At 37.2% G+C, this 14,037-nt stretch overlaps 1 protein-coding gene across 1 annotated transcript; it reads right to left on the bottom strand.

The window, feature by feature from the left end:
* Positions 1–103: 103 nt before the first annotated feature.
* On the bottom strand, positions 104–13,812 carry LOC144968342 (uncharacterized; the record flags this gene model as incomplete). The annotated part of the gene is given in 9 exon segments (XM_078906615.1): positions 104–2,935; positions 4,633–4,844; positions 5,200–5,339; positions 6,483–6,604; positions 6,972–7,117; positions 7,899–8,119; positions 8,765–8,883; positions 10,327–10,495; positions 13,686–13,812. Coding segments are annotated over 9 exon segments (1,635 nt in total), but the record flags the coding sequence as incomplete, so codon positions are not given.
* Positions 13,813–14,037: the final 225 nt, after the last annotated feature.

Genomic DNA, 14,037 nt, shown 5'->3' with positions numbered 1-14,037 from the left:
CATTTAGTGGATATATAAATGCTTATGGTAAAGTGACTTTACCAATTTAAAAGATTGGCGAAAGAAGGTGAACTTTGAAACAAATGAAACAGAAGCCGATTGATGAATTATTATAATTATATTGTTTTATTTTTTTTTTTTTTTTATGAATAAATGAAAGGATTAATGGATCGGGACTTAAAATATGTCTTTAAAAACTATTGATATAATAAACTATAGTAATTTAATTTGTTCATCGCATGTACCAAACATAAACAAAACAGTCAACAAACAAACTCAAAACAAACGAATGAAAACACTAATATAAATATAAAGCTTTTTTACAGTTCATTACTTTTTTTGTTTTAACCCTATCCTTACCACTTACAGCAAATCGTCACACTTGTTACGACACAATATGCATTTTTTCTTTTTCAGATTCATTTTATACATCACAAACTTCGAAGAATGATTTTTTTTTCAAGTTGTTTTGTAGAGAGATTGTTTGAGTTTAAAAAATCATTTTTTTTCTGCTGGGTAATCTGCCATTTTTGGGAAAATACTGAAAATGATCGGTAAGAAGAGAGTTAATCAGTAACCCTTGTATCATTGGAAGTAGGAATCATTTATACGGATGGAATTCAACTGGAATTGGATGTATCATATCAAATCTTCATCCCCGATATTCCTGCCGTGTGGCGCCATTGGCTGAAGTGGCACCGTGACTCGTCTTATAAGAGAGCCAAGCGACATTGAATCTAGTCAGTGATTGAAAGGGTGACGATGGTGGTACAATTTGGCCATTGGGTATAATACGTTACATTTATACGATTGAAGCGTGAGTTATTAGTCGCGTAGGATTTTGTATCCAACAAAGAAGACAAATAAGTGACTTGTATTGTATAAAACAAAAATTTGGTTCAAATTAGGAATAATTAAAAAATTGCCAAGGACAATAAATAATGAAAATGCACTATATAAATAAGAAAATTCATATTATTCCACTTTTCTGGTCAATAGAGCATACCTACAGGGTAGGACAACATTAAAAGAAGTTGACTTCGTGGCACAAAAAAAAGTGTCTATACTCGAAAGTATAATTTTATAATTAATTCAATACGACAATGCAATGGGTGTCAATAACAAGGAATCTCTAGTCGACAATAATATTGAAATGACTGTGTTGTTGTTATTGTCGTTGATGATGATGTTGTTGATGATGATGATGATGATGATGATGATGATGGTGATGATGATGATGATGATGATGATGATGATGATATTTTCTTTGTTGGAGATGCCATTTGAAACCCGGTCCATCCTTTCTAGATTAGCACTCTCTTTCAATCTATTGGACATCTTGAAATTGCTAGGGTTTAGTGGACCTTTTAGAAATAATCAGGATATTGCTCTAGAACCCTCCGATGGGCCAGGGCTGTGCAGTGTACATGTTACAAAAATGGAGGCAACTGCTTTGCCAAAAACTGCACCCTGCTGGACGGCGGATGACAAAAGACGAAGAGGAAGATCCAAAGAAACATGGAGAAGATCTACGGATAAAGAGATTACAGAAGGGCCTGGAATAACATCTGTATCCATGCAGCCGACAGACAGGAATGGAAGTCCTTGGTAGATGCCATGTTATGTGCCCAAGGCTTGACGTGGATTACACAAGCATTGCTCTAGAAGGCAAGGAAGACACGCATTTCTTCTAACTCATTAACTAAATTAAATGACAAAAATAGGAGTTTCCTTTGAATGATGAAATAGATAGTTAGGTTTTGAAAGTAGACTCCTCTGTTGTTGTTGTTGTTGTTGTTGTTGTTGTTGTTGTTGATGATGATGATGATGATGGTGATGATGATGATGATGATGATGATGATGATGATGATGATGATGATGATGTTTTTGTCGTTTGTTGCTGTTATTCTTTGTTGCTAATTTTGTAATTGATGCTGCTGATGATAACGGAAATAGGTGCGGCGAGGTCGTAGTGGTAATGACGAAGACGATAGAGACGATGGTGATGAGAACCATGACAACGACGACTACGACGGTGATGATGATGGTGATAATAGTAGTTGTGGTGTTGATGATGATGATGATGATGATGATGATGATGATGATGATGACAATGACGATGATAATGATGATGGTGATCACGATGATGCTGATGATGATGATAGTGATGATGATGATGATGATGATGAAGATGATGATGATGATGATGATGATGATGATGATGATGATGATGATGATGATGATAATAAATGACAGTAATGATGATGATGATGATGATGATGAAATGATGATAATATTCCCTATGAGAAACCAATTCCAAATAACAACCCCTCCCTTCCCGTTGCTAATAATTCTTTTTTTCGCTCATCCAACTCTCTTTAAACACAGCCTCCTTTATCATTAAAAAAAGTTTTTTTAATCTGAAAAATTAATAAAGTTACTCGACAAATCAACTAGTATGTTATCTAAAAATTATTATCAACATTTTGCTCTGCAGTCGGTGCTAATGATGTCCCAAACACTCTATGCTCACAATGGAACTCTCAGATTCTTTAGTTACAAATCCTCCTCTTCCTCTTTATCTTCAGTGGCAGTTGGCTTTTCCATAGTGATAAACGGTTGTGAGTCATCCGCATTCCCATTACTGACCGCCTTCAACCGTCTATGGTTGATTTTCACCTCTATGTCCACTTTATCCTCGTTGTCACTGTCTGCGTCCCGTGTGTACACCGACACGTAGCGACCCTGTATGTCAGTGCAGCACCGGAGGTGGTTGCGGCGTTTCCACAGGAAGTAGCCAAAGATGGCGACGACCGGAAGACTGATCGATAGGATAATGATGGTGATGATGTAGCTCACTGTGTACGGTCTTTGAAGAAGGGAGGGATGGAGAGCCTTGATGTCACGGCCTTGTACTTGAACCGGACCAGCACATCTGAGGAGTATAAAAATAAATGACGACGGGATGGCTTCTTTACAAGCAGCACAAGCAATGTCCCATATACGGAATCAGATATTCAAACTTTTCACTCAAAGATTTCTGAATATTAATTTCAAGTTAGACATTCTACCAGTTATATTTTTTAAATTACGCAAGAGTCATTCTGATTTACAAAAAAAAATACAATTTGTCAACGAAAATATTGCAGAATCTAATCAGGCATATCAAAAGTGCACAATAACTCCACGCCATGTATCTCATTAAAAGGAACATCACACATTGCCATGCAAACCTGACAGGAATCGCCTATATTACACTCGTACGATCAATCTTAGACTATTCCCATACAGTTTGGGGGCCCCACTTACAATCTGAAATATAAAAGCAATTGAAACTGACTACCGTCGCGGTGCAAGATTCGTCTGCACTACAATGCCCTACAGCTCCAGTAGCAGCGTAACAGACGTGATCACACAGCTTGGATGGACACCCTTATTACAAAGACGAAAAGAGCAACGATTAACTCTTATATTCAAAATTAAAGACAAAATGAAACATTCAAAGAAAAACCCTCTCAAAAAAACGCTAAAACAACCAATTTGCCAACTCAAAAACACATTCAAGTATTCATTTACACCTCGACATAGATAGACGTCTATAGACACCTTCGTGAGAAGATTATTAAGCTACTTCAGCCTAAGAGCCATATTCAACAATTCTCTCGGCCCTCGAATTCGCATTCGAATACAAATATTCAGAATTGAGTCGACTTCGATTCAGATTCAGATTCAGATCTTTATGACCGAGGACCAAAACTAACTTCAAAACTAACCCCAAACGCGGCTGATAAATGAATTAAATGTCTTGAAACATATGAAATGAATGATAATCGACAATCTCCTGTGATTAAGATTACACTACTGTTCGACAAATTTATCATCACGGTACATTTTATATTTTTTACTTGTTTACATGTGTATTTTACATGAAAAAGTCAACTAATCTATATGACCCTTAATGATTATATGATGCAATATAATCACTGACCGTTCTAAACGCATTTTGAATAAACGTTTTCCCCTCGGTGGACATTTAAGAATTTTTTTTAAAAACGGCAGCCCGTGACACGGGGAATGGGCTCATCTATTGCTTAGAAATATGGCTGGGGTTCAAAATTGTGCCTTATAGCCCATGTTAAGATTTTGCCAATGAGCACAGAATTTCTGGTAAACCTGAAAATTATAGAACTATTTTTGACAGATTGATATACGAGTAACTAGCAAACCTTTTTTAATCAAGGGTAATTCAATTATCCGTCGACTCAAATGATTCTCAATAAAATCCGCTACGGCATAATAATCGGTCATTTGATGTTGAGGATCGCCATCTGGCCGTCCTGTTGCCAGATTCCTTCGGGCTCACCTATATACTTTATTACCAACCGATTTTGATCGTTGATAGCTCAAAAGATTCGTCTCGATCTATATTAATTTCCACAGTACAGTAGAATAATGATTAGAATAGACGAAATGCTGTTCGTAATAGTCTTTATGTCTCTATTTCCTCGCAATTATTGCGAGTTCTCCGTTAGTATTATCAAAAATTACCAGGAGAAGACATCTAACAATATTATCTATTATCGTCAGAATAAGCTTAAAAATTAAATCTTAAAATAGTCCACTCCTATTTACATGACAGATTTGGGCTGGACGGCTGTCGATCGTATCATCCACTGTAGTCGATAGTCACACAGCCAGGGGTTTCCATCAAGTCTCATTGTTGTCAGCTGTTCCCATGGAAAAGAGTCTTCGTATAAGGTGTGCAACCCGTTGTAATCTAAATAAACTTCTCGGAGATTTGGGGTGTTGTCTGCCAGGAATTCAAGGTCAATGGATTTGAGGTTCTGTGTGGAAAAGCAAAATATGAGATAATTCTTTTATACTGAAAAAAAATGTATCCGTTATCTCTATAAAAGGACATTAATTTGACTAAAATTTTATTATGTAGACTTTAAACTCAATTATCCAATAAAATTCAAAATACGATAATTATTAAACGATTGATTTTTGTCGTTCAAAATAGTTCTCCGAAAACTCTAAAGTTGAAATATTATGTCAAAGTTCGGGCAGTTTTTTGTCACCCGATATGAAGAGAGAGAGAGAGAGAGAGAGAGAGAGAGAGAGAGAGAGAGAGAGAGAGAGAGAGAGAGAGAGAGAGAGAGAGAGAGAGAAGAGAAGAGAACTAATCCTATTACTTACCCTATTCTTCCTGAGAGACAGAGTGACAATTGACGGGAAAGCGGCCAGAGACCCTTTACTCATTTTAGTCATTGCTCCCATCCCCTCAATCTCCAAAGTCTTTACGCTGGACATGACGATCGACTGATAAGGGTTGCTGACTACGAGAGAAAATAAAATGTGGTTTAAGCGTGGTCGTGGTTAGGGGTTGAAAGGGGGTGGGGAGGGTAGGGGGGGGGGGGGAGGGGATCGATTTGTCTTTTGCATTTACATTTAATTATGTTTTTATTCGTAGACACATAAGCCCATTGGAGAACTGTGTAAAACTTTAAACGTTATGTCTTTATATATGCTTCACTCAGTCTATCTTCAAATTTATGGGATAACTTTGTATCGTCGAGAAAATAATTTGCCTCTGTGGATTTGGGTCATTTCAACCTGGTTACAGTAATACCCTTGTTCAGAAAATGTGATTTCATAATAAAGGAAACGGCTGCCATAGAAAAAAACCAAACTTTTAATGTTGTATTTCCAAGGATGTAAAGATTCCCATTAAGGCACAGCGTTTTCAACAGACGTTATGCTAGCCCAACACTCAATTTCTTTGTAATTCTCCTATTATGTATCATATAATTGGAACTGCAGACTATGGTCTAATAATAATAATAATAATAATAATAATAATAATAATAATAATAATAATAATAATAATAATAATAATAATAATTTATTAATAAAATTATATAATATAATAAAAATAATTAAAATATTTATTGTCAAATAGGCAATTATTGTTAGTTACAGCTCTGTAATAGGAAAAAAGTAATTAAAATAGTAGTAATAATGATGCTAATAATAGTCTAGTAGTTTAGTTAGTGTGAACCATCCGATGGTGCTCCTGCGTTTTGCCGACTGTCAGAGACTTGGGTTGGTCTCAACGTTAATAAAGGGGGGAAATTGCTGCTCTTTTCTAATAATTCTGTTCTTAACATATTAATGTCTTACTTTCTTTTGGAGTCCATTATCTACACAAGAATACTGTAGGCGCACTTGAACCCACGTCTATATACGTCCTATATAGTTTGTAGGTACCTTTATCCTTATCTATGTACGTTAGTACGATTTAAAGGTATCGCAAGAGTCATTTCATTTCCAAAGCTGATAATTTTGAATCTGAAAATGGTTATAAATCAATGTAAACTTTAAGGTGATTTGAAGTGTTTACTTTTGCTTTCGAGTCATCCTGTTCGTGCACTTCTACGATACCATGTCGTCGGAGTGATAAAGATAAGAAAGTATAATACCTGATGTCATTGGGTTGTAGCTCAGAATAAGGTGTTTGATCTCTGACAGTTCTTGCAGCGCTTGATATGGAACGGACTCCAGACTGTTCAACGACAGATCCAGAGTCTGAAGTCGAGAATCCCTGTGGAAAACAAGGGGAGGTGTATCCTTAATAATGTGTAACGTGTTCTAGAATCAGAGTAACCACTTTGGTTTTTTAGTCTTATTACATGTTTTAAAGTCAATAAATATACGATTTAAATAAATATACTATCAGAGGATTTTAACTTCCCGCATAGTCAAACACATATTGATTGCAATGAATGAAATAAATAAAAAATAGTCCCTTTTCTAATGGTCTTTTTAACATTGATTAGCGCCTGAGTATATTTGACCTTTCTGCTAACCGCTTCGCATTTTTTATGAAGTATTCATTATCTTTAGCAAACGACTGTTTGGCGACCGTTCTTCCACTTTCCTGCATTCATGCTTGCTTAATGATTACCTACCTGTAAAAAGCGTGCCTAGCAAAGGAGACTATTTCGTTATCGGCCAATATCAAACTGTCAAGATTGGTCAAATCAGCAAACACTTGGTGGCCAAGAGTCTTTAGTTTGTTGTGGCTGAGATCGAGGACGCGAAGATTTTTTAGTGCCTGTTGATATGTGGATGAATAGATAAAATAAGGATGAATGAATAGATAGATGTATGGATGAACGGACGGACGGTTGGATGAATTGATGACTGAATTAAACAGCAAAATTTGGTGGCCAAAGTTTTTAGTTTTTTTGTGATTGAGATCCAGGACGACAAAATTTCCGAGACAATAAAGATATTTGGAAGGATTTATTAAACGCATAGATTGGTGGATGAAGGAATAGATAGCTAGATGGATGGATAAATTTAAATTAGTAAACTTTTGGTCACCAGGAGTCTAATCTGACGTCATTTTGCCGTTTTTACAAATAACAATGGAACTCAATAAAATTACAACTATATACGTACATATTTAGTCCAGGAAATAATGATTTGAAAGATATTCAGTTTGGCAGTTGAAGAAGGATTATTATTCTAAATAGATGGTTGCCTTCAAATTTAAACACTTTTTACCATTATAGCCAAAATAATCTTACTTCAATTATCGATCGATACAATAACCCACGAAGCGTCTAGAAGTCTAAAAAAAAGTGTGAGATTTGAGACTTTTTTGAGTAGTTGAGGGATATTTTAATTGATTGGGATTTGAAGTGAACGTTTTCCTGGCCAAAATGAAAAAAGGTGTAATTTGTCGCAGGTGCTTCCTCTTTGGATGCTACCAATTTAGTTGAAATCTATTATGTCTAAAGGTGTCTCTCAATGGCAAAGATTATCTTGAACGTTCTATCCCAATGCCTCGGAAGCTTCAAGATAAGGACCTAATTTTTTTTTTTAACTACCTTAAACGTTGACCCCTTGATCTCTTTCAGTTGGTTATAACTGAGATTAAGAGTGGAAAGCTGTGCATGGTCATCAACGGAGTTCTCCCCGATTTCCTTCAGCTGGCAGTGTGAAAGATCAATGTACCGGATACGACTCATGAATGGAGCTGTAATGACGTTATCCGGCAGTTCTCCGAGGGGGTTTCCCCGGAGAATAAGATTTTCTAGCTTGTAAGCACCTGAGTAAAAGGGGAGATAGAAAAAATATAGTTTATACTTTTAATGATGGCGGTGTTATTAGCCCTATAAAGACATTTATTGTTCTTTATATTGATCAACGTCAACAAATAAGCGTATGAATAAAGTGATAACTTTAGTTTATTTCATTTGCACATACCCTACCAAAAGGGTACTCGCTCGTTATCCAAACATTAAGAGTGCAAGAATTCTTAAACCCTCGTGGGGCGAGACTACAACGTCTATCTATTCATCTTGCAGCTGCAAATCAAACCTTTTTCTCAAAGAGAACGTTAACAACGATACGACTCATGATTCCTTATGGATCCAAAATTGCATCACAATCCATTCTCTTATAAAGTAGGTCGCCGGTATGAATCGCGCTTTGGACGACGTTAAGTCCACGGATAAAAGGTCTTTGCTTACATATTCTTACCTTAATCAAAGCTGAATTCGGTCACAGGTCGTCTCTGTCAAATAATTTTTATAGTGCTTACAGGTGTTATGTCTCACCCTACACGTTTTGTCTTTTGCTGCCTGCTTAGGATCTCTTGTTAAGCACTTTGTGTACATTTTGTAGAATTTCACATTACAAAGTATTACCTAGGTTATGTCAAACCTGTCTTTTGAGAAAAATATCCCTTTACCTTCTTGAAACGTTCTCTCGTGTAGTATAGAAGCCTTGATGTCGTTGTAAGAGAGGTCAAGAGTCCTCAAGCATCGTAGACTGTGTAAAGCGTGTTCGTGGAAAGTGAAGATATCATTCCTGGGATGAATTATAAAAAAGATTACAGTGATTTACGTCCCATTGACTCCATATGGTATTCAGTCGGGTATTATGTCGGTGAGCGAGAAGCTAGAAATGATATTTAACTTTAAAATATTTGAGATAAGCCTGCAAGGAAAAGAATTACAGTATGTTCTTTAACTGAGTAAAAGTGGCAATTTTCAAACTTTAATACCAATTTTCAGCGTCTTATCTCGCGACATAACATCGTGTTGAAGCTGTGCGTTACATTAATTATAGATTCCAGTTAAAAGCAATGCCGATTCGGCTGGCTGGCATGGACTGAAGTTGGCTATGCTCTAATTGATTGGTGCAGTTGACATTAGACTACAAATTAAATGTCGTTTTTAGACAGTTGATTGCATTATGAGTGTATGTCACAGTACAGTACTCGCTGGATTCCAAGACGGTCTCGTGAGAAGCCTAAAAGTGTGCTAGAATCCGATCGTGCGGAAATCCGATGCAAGGGGACTTGTGTAGATCTAATTCGGTCACCCAATCCAGCGTGCCGTATTGCAGACCGTGCTGGAATTCGTCATGTTACCATCAGGCTTTCCCACCAGCAAGAGGAGACATTAGGTGGCAGCGAACCGACTTCGGTCGAGAACCTGCCTCACAGCACACTCCCTTCATCAGTAGGAACTTGCCACCTGTCCAAGTCCAATATGTGCCCGTTGTGGTCAAGAGCCCGAAACCGCAGAGCATCTAGTTTAACGTTGTATTGTGACGAAACCTTCAAGCGGGTTTGCGACCGTACACGATTGCGGAAATGAGTTTGCGTCATGGATAGATGATTATCTTAATATAGTAATGTGACACCATTAGAAGTTGCTGACGTGTTAGAATCCAGCGAGCACTGTAAAATCAACATAATCCATTATTTTAAACGACATATAGATAGTATGCGCTTGGCTAAGAAGCTCACAACATTGCCATCCGGAAGTATAACGAATCAACACACAAAACTATGTGTAACCTTAAACGTTTATAGTCTGGTTAATACCGTTTAGTGAGAATTACTCATAAACACGGATGGCAAAAAAAAACCCAACAAAACAATAACAAAGACACGAGTGACGTCAACTTCATTCTATCTATACATTTTATTTATTGATTTTTCTTTAATCGCTGTTTATTTACAAAATTTGGGAAATACTGTGGTGATATGGTGTTACTAAAAGTAGCTTATTCGAAAAGGATCAATATGCCTGTAAGGTTACATTTGCCTAAATGATAATGCATTGGTTACAACAATCTGTTGGGGTTTTGTTTTTTTCGCCAACCAGAGAAATAACCAATTATAACAGTATATCGGCGTAATTACTTAATTAAATCAATTGATTAAATAGTTTGACATGATGTTTTAATTGATTAACTAAACATTTTTGGAAAGCTGTAAAATGTCCAAATTTCAATCGTTACCTGCTGAAAGAGACATCATATCGGCAGTGGACCTTGGAGTCATTGATCACATGACAATTATCGTTACATTCTTGGGATTCCGACAAATAGGGCAGCTCCAGGAAGTTGTTGTTACTGAAATCTAGAACTTCTGCCGTGTCGTCCAGGGGATCAGGAATATGCGAAATACCTGGTAGTGAAATAAACAATTCACCAATTATACGAAAGAAGATATCATGTGGATAATGATAAGCGAATAGGTAAAAATCTAAATAATAAATTATGGGAACATATTGCATATTTCAATGCATTCGCTATGCTCCATGCGCCTCGCCATACTCCATTTGTTCCAAAAGAAAACAAAAAAACAACGAGCTTTTATATAGAGCAATATCTACTAAACGTGGTCAAAGTGCTTTACTAAGGGTCCCTGGCCAATTGTAACACTTAACATGTAGGACGAGACATGAAGTCCATTAGGCGATTTACAAATTTTTTTTACCGATAGAGACAACGCTGTTAACGGCTAAGTACTCGTGTTACACCTGAGCATGGTGAGGAAATGTGAGAAAGACGCCTTTATAAGTTGATTTTAAGTGGGTGGCGCCGAGACATAGTTCTATATCGAACATCTTTGTTTTGCTCTCTTTGATCATATTACATATTGAGTTTTAATTTTTTTTTAAATGAGATTTATTTAGATCAACATCCACGAAATGTGCTCAAAACACTTTACAAGAGGTCCAATGATAATAGCAATACTGAATATGTTTTTTTAAACAAAAATATTTACTCCCATCTCTCCTCCTCGGGAATAGGGCCATGAACACATCTCCTCGGTCTGTCCTGTCGCCTGCAGTGGTAATGGCCTCCCTGCAGGATGTGAATCCTATTCAATTTTGCCTCTTTCCTTTTCGTTTGCCCTCTCCATTTTTCTCTCTGTCTTCTTTTCTTATGTTTACATACTCAATACTTGAGCATTTATATAACGCACGGGCACGTGTGGTGATCTTTTCGCCTAGACGAGTATATTTAATTCCTCACGACATTATCAACTATATCACAATGTTAGGCTTGTCTACAATCACTATCTACGAGTACATGTCCAACAATTAGTAATAAAACAATAGGCATATCAGTGCTAACGACAAGACATCAACAAACAATCATTTAAAATGAACAATTAAATGTTAATGAAAAATCGTGAATAATAGCCTAATAACCAAATAGTCAAGGAAAAAGAAAAAGCACGGGATGCAGGTTTTATGTGCTAATGGTCTCTTCAACGGCCTGGTACGACGCGCCAGATGAATTAAAATTAAATGAATAAATAAATAGAATTCTCTTTATTTATCCAAAAGGAGAAAGTTGTCTCTTGGGTCTATTCCAACGGAAGGCTGGAATAATCCAGGCGTCAGCTGCTGTACAGCGTCGCAAATTAAGCTAGGGCGAGGTGACTTGCTCAAGGCCACACAGCGCAGCGGCGGGTGATCGAACTCGGTACCTTTCGGGTACGAAGCAAACACCGTACCACTGAGTCACGCTGCCCTCTTGACAAATAAAACTTCAAGACTCCATTACATACTCAAACAAAAAACAACACACAACCAAGCTCACTTACTATCACACCACACACAAACACGCGCGCGCACGCACGCACAATACATAATATACGTACTAGGAATGGAGACAGAGCAAACTCTCGCTGTCTCGGAAGGCAAGCAATTTTCAAAATGTTTACCACGCCCTATAATATTGCTATTCAGATTGTTATCAACTCTGGTTGTAACCTTTATTATGTTATGTACCTCATATAGAGCTGATGGGAAGTAGTTTATGGTCTGTTTGTCTCTATTACTGGCCTATTTGGTTGTGATGAAACAAGTAGGCTAATGGAACTGGCGCGTCGTACCAGGCCGTTGAAGAGACCACAAGCACATAAAACCTGCACCCCGTGGTTTTTTCATTAACATTTAATAGTTGTATTTGGTTTAAACTTAGGAATATTTTGTAGACGTTCGTCTTACTTTCCTCTGCCCTGTTATAGGCAATGATCTTGGAAGTCTAGGGTAAGGAGTGCTTCCTATGCTTATATGGACAGCACGTGCCTGCGCGATATCCACTAAACGTACTCAGTGCCCTTGACAAAGGATTCCTCGTCTAAAGCATTACTTAACATGTAGGGGGAAAAATGACGCCTGTTAGGCGACAATACAATTTTTTTCCGGATATAGACAACACTGTTAAGGCCAGGTACTCATTTTAAACCTGAGTATGGGGAGAGAATGTGAGTAACGTGCATTTTCAAAGGACTCAACTATGCGTCGCTCGGAGGGCCGAAGGCGAGTGTCAAACCACAGGACCATAATATAGCCGCTATAAGGTGCTCACGTTAGTGGCACACGTGGGAGGCTGTTGTTTGGCATTCTTTGTACATATTGTGACCCCTCACCTCAAAACGGTATTATGTCGGATGATTAAGATGTTGAAAATTGAATTTATTGTAAACCTGAAATATCAGATTTCCGTTTGTATGCTTTAAGGAGGAGAATGAATATCATATTTTTATGTGCTAAATAGCAATGATTCAAATTGTTTAATTTTAATTTGACTTTGTATCATCTGGTTCATCCCGGCATAATACCGTTTTGAGGCAATGGGTCACATATTATCCTATCGATTTTATCAGCCTCCGAGGGTCACTATTTTACTTATAGGAGGGATTTTACTTTATTCCTGATCCCCTAATTTGACAACCTCTTTGGCCGTCTCTTTCTAAGAAGAGACTTTATAAAGGAATGTGTCCAGTATCTTCTCATCATTTCCATGTCTCAGACACGTGAGTCATTTTTGACAATTTCAGTACAGAGACAAAGGCTCAACTTTGCTCAACTCATGTCTCAGGCACATAAATAAGGTTTGAGAATTTCAATACAGAGACAACGGCTCAACTTTCTAAATTATGTCTGACCACTAATTTTAAAATTTTGGTTTTTGGAGAATTTCATACAGAGACAAAGGCTCAATCTTTCTCAATCCCTGTCTCAGGACACTGAATAAGGTTTGAGAATTTCAATACAGAGACAACGGCTCAACTTTGCTCAACTCATGTCTCAGGCACATAAATAAGGTTTGAGAATTTCAATACAGAGACAACGGCTCAACTTTGCTCAACTCATGTCTCAGGCACATAAATAAGGTTTGAGAATTTCAATACAGAGACAAAGGCTCAACTTTGCTCAACTCATGTCTCAGGTTTGCGAATTTCATTGCAGACAAACGTTCACCTTTGCGTCGCCCACTGTGGGACTCGAAAAAAGGACCTTAACTCCGATGACAATAAAGACGCACTCATCTTTATTAAAACACAGAGAGCTTACCTTCCCACGAACAATTGAGGTAATTGAGACCCTTCTCTATTTTGATTGGTTGACATGATTCTGACATCACATTGTCGATGAGGACTGTTACCAAAAGGACAAGAATGGCATTGCGGATCATTGTGGCCTGATTATTTGGGCGAAAAGAAGAACAATATAATATGTAATGTGGAAATGCATTCGTAAAAAAACTTTGAAAACCTTGTCTATATTTAAAGTAATACTGGACTGAATGAATATTGGTTTTCACAAGGGACTCGTAACATAATGGAGATTTGACAAATAAAAATTAAAATCTCTCTCTCTCTCTCTCTCTCTCTCTCTCTCTCTCTCTCTCTCTCTTCTTCTCTCT

The sequence above is a fragment of the Berghia stephanieae genome, chromosome 3 (assembly GCF_034508935.2).
Source record: "Berghia stephanieae isolate SIO BIC M18660-M18661 chromosome 3, UCSD_Bste_1.3, whole genome shotgun sequence".
Classification (NCBI taxonomy): Eukaryota; Metazoa; Mollusca; class Gastropoda; order Nudibranchia; family Aeolidiidae; genus Berghia; species Berghia stephanieae.
The sequence above is the reverse complement of the archived record's forward strand: the minus strand, read 5'-3'. Positions and strand labels throughout refer to the sequence as shown.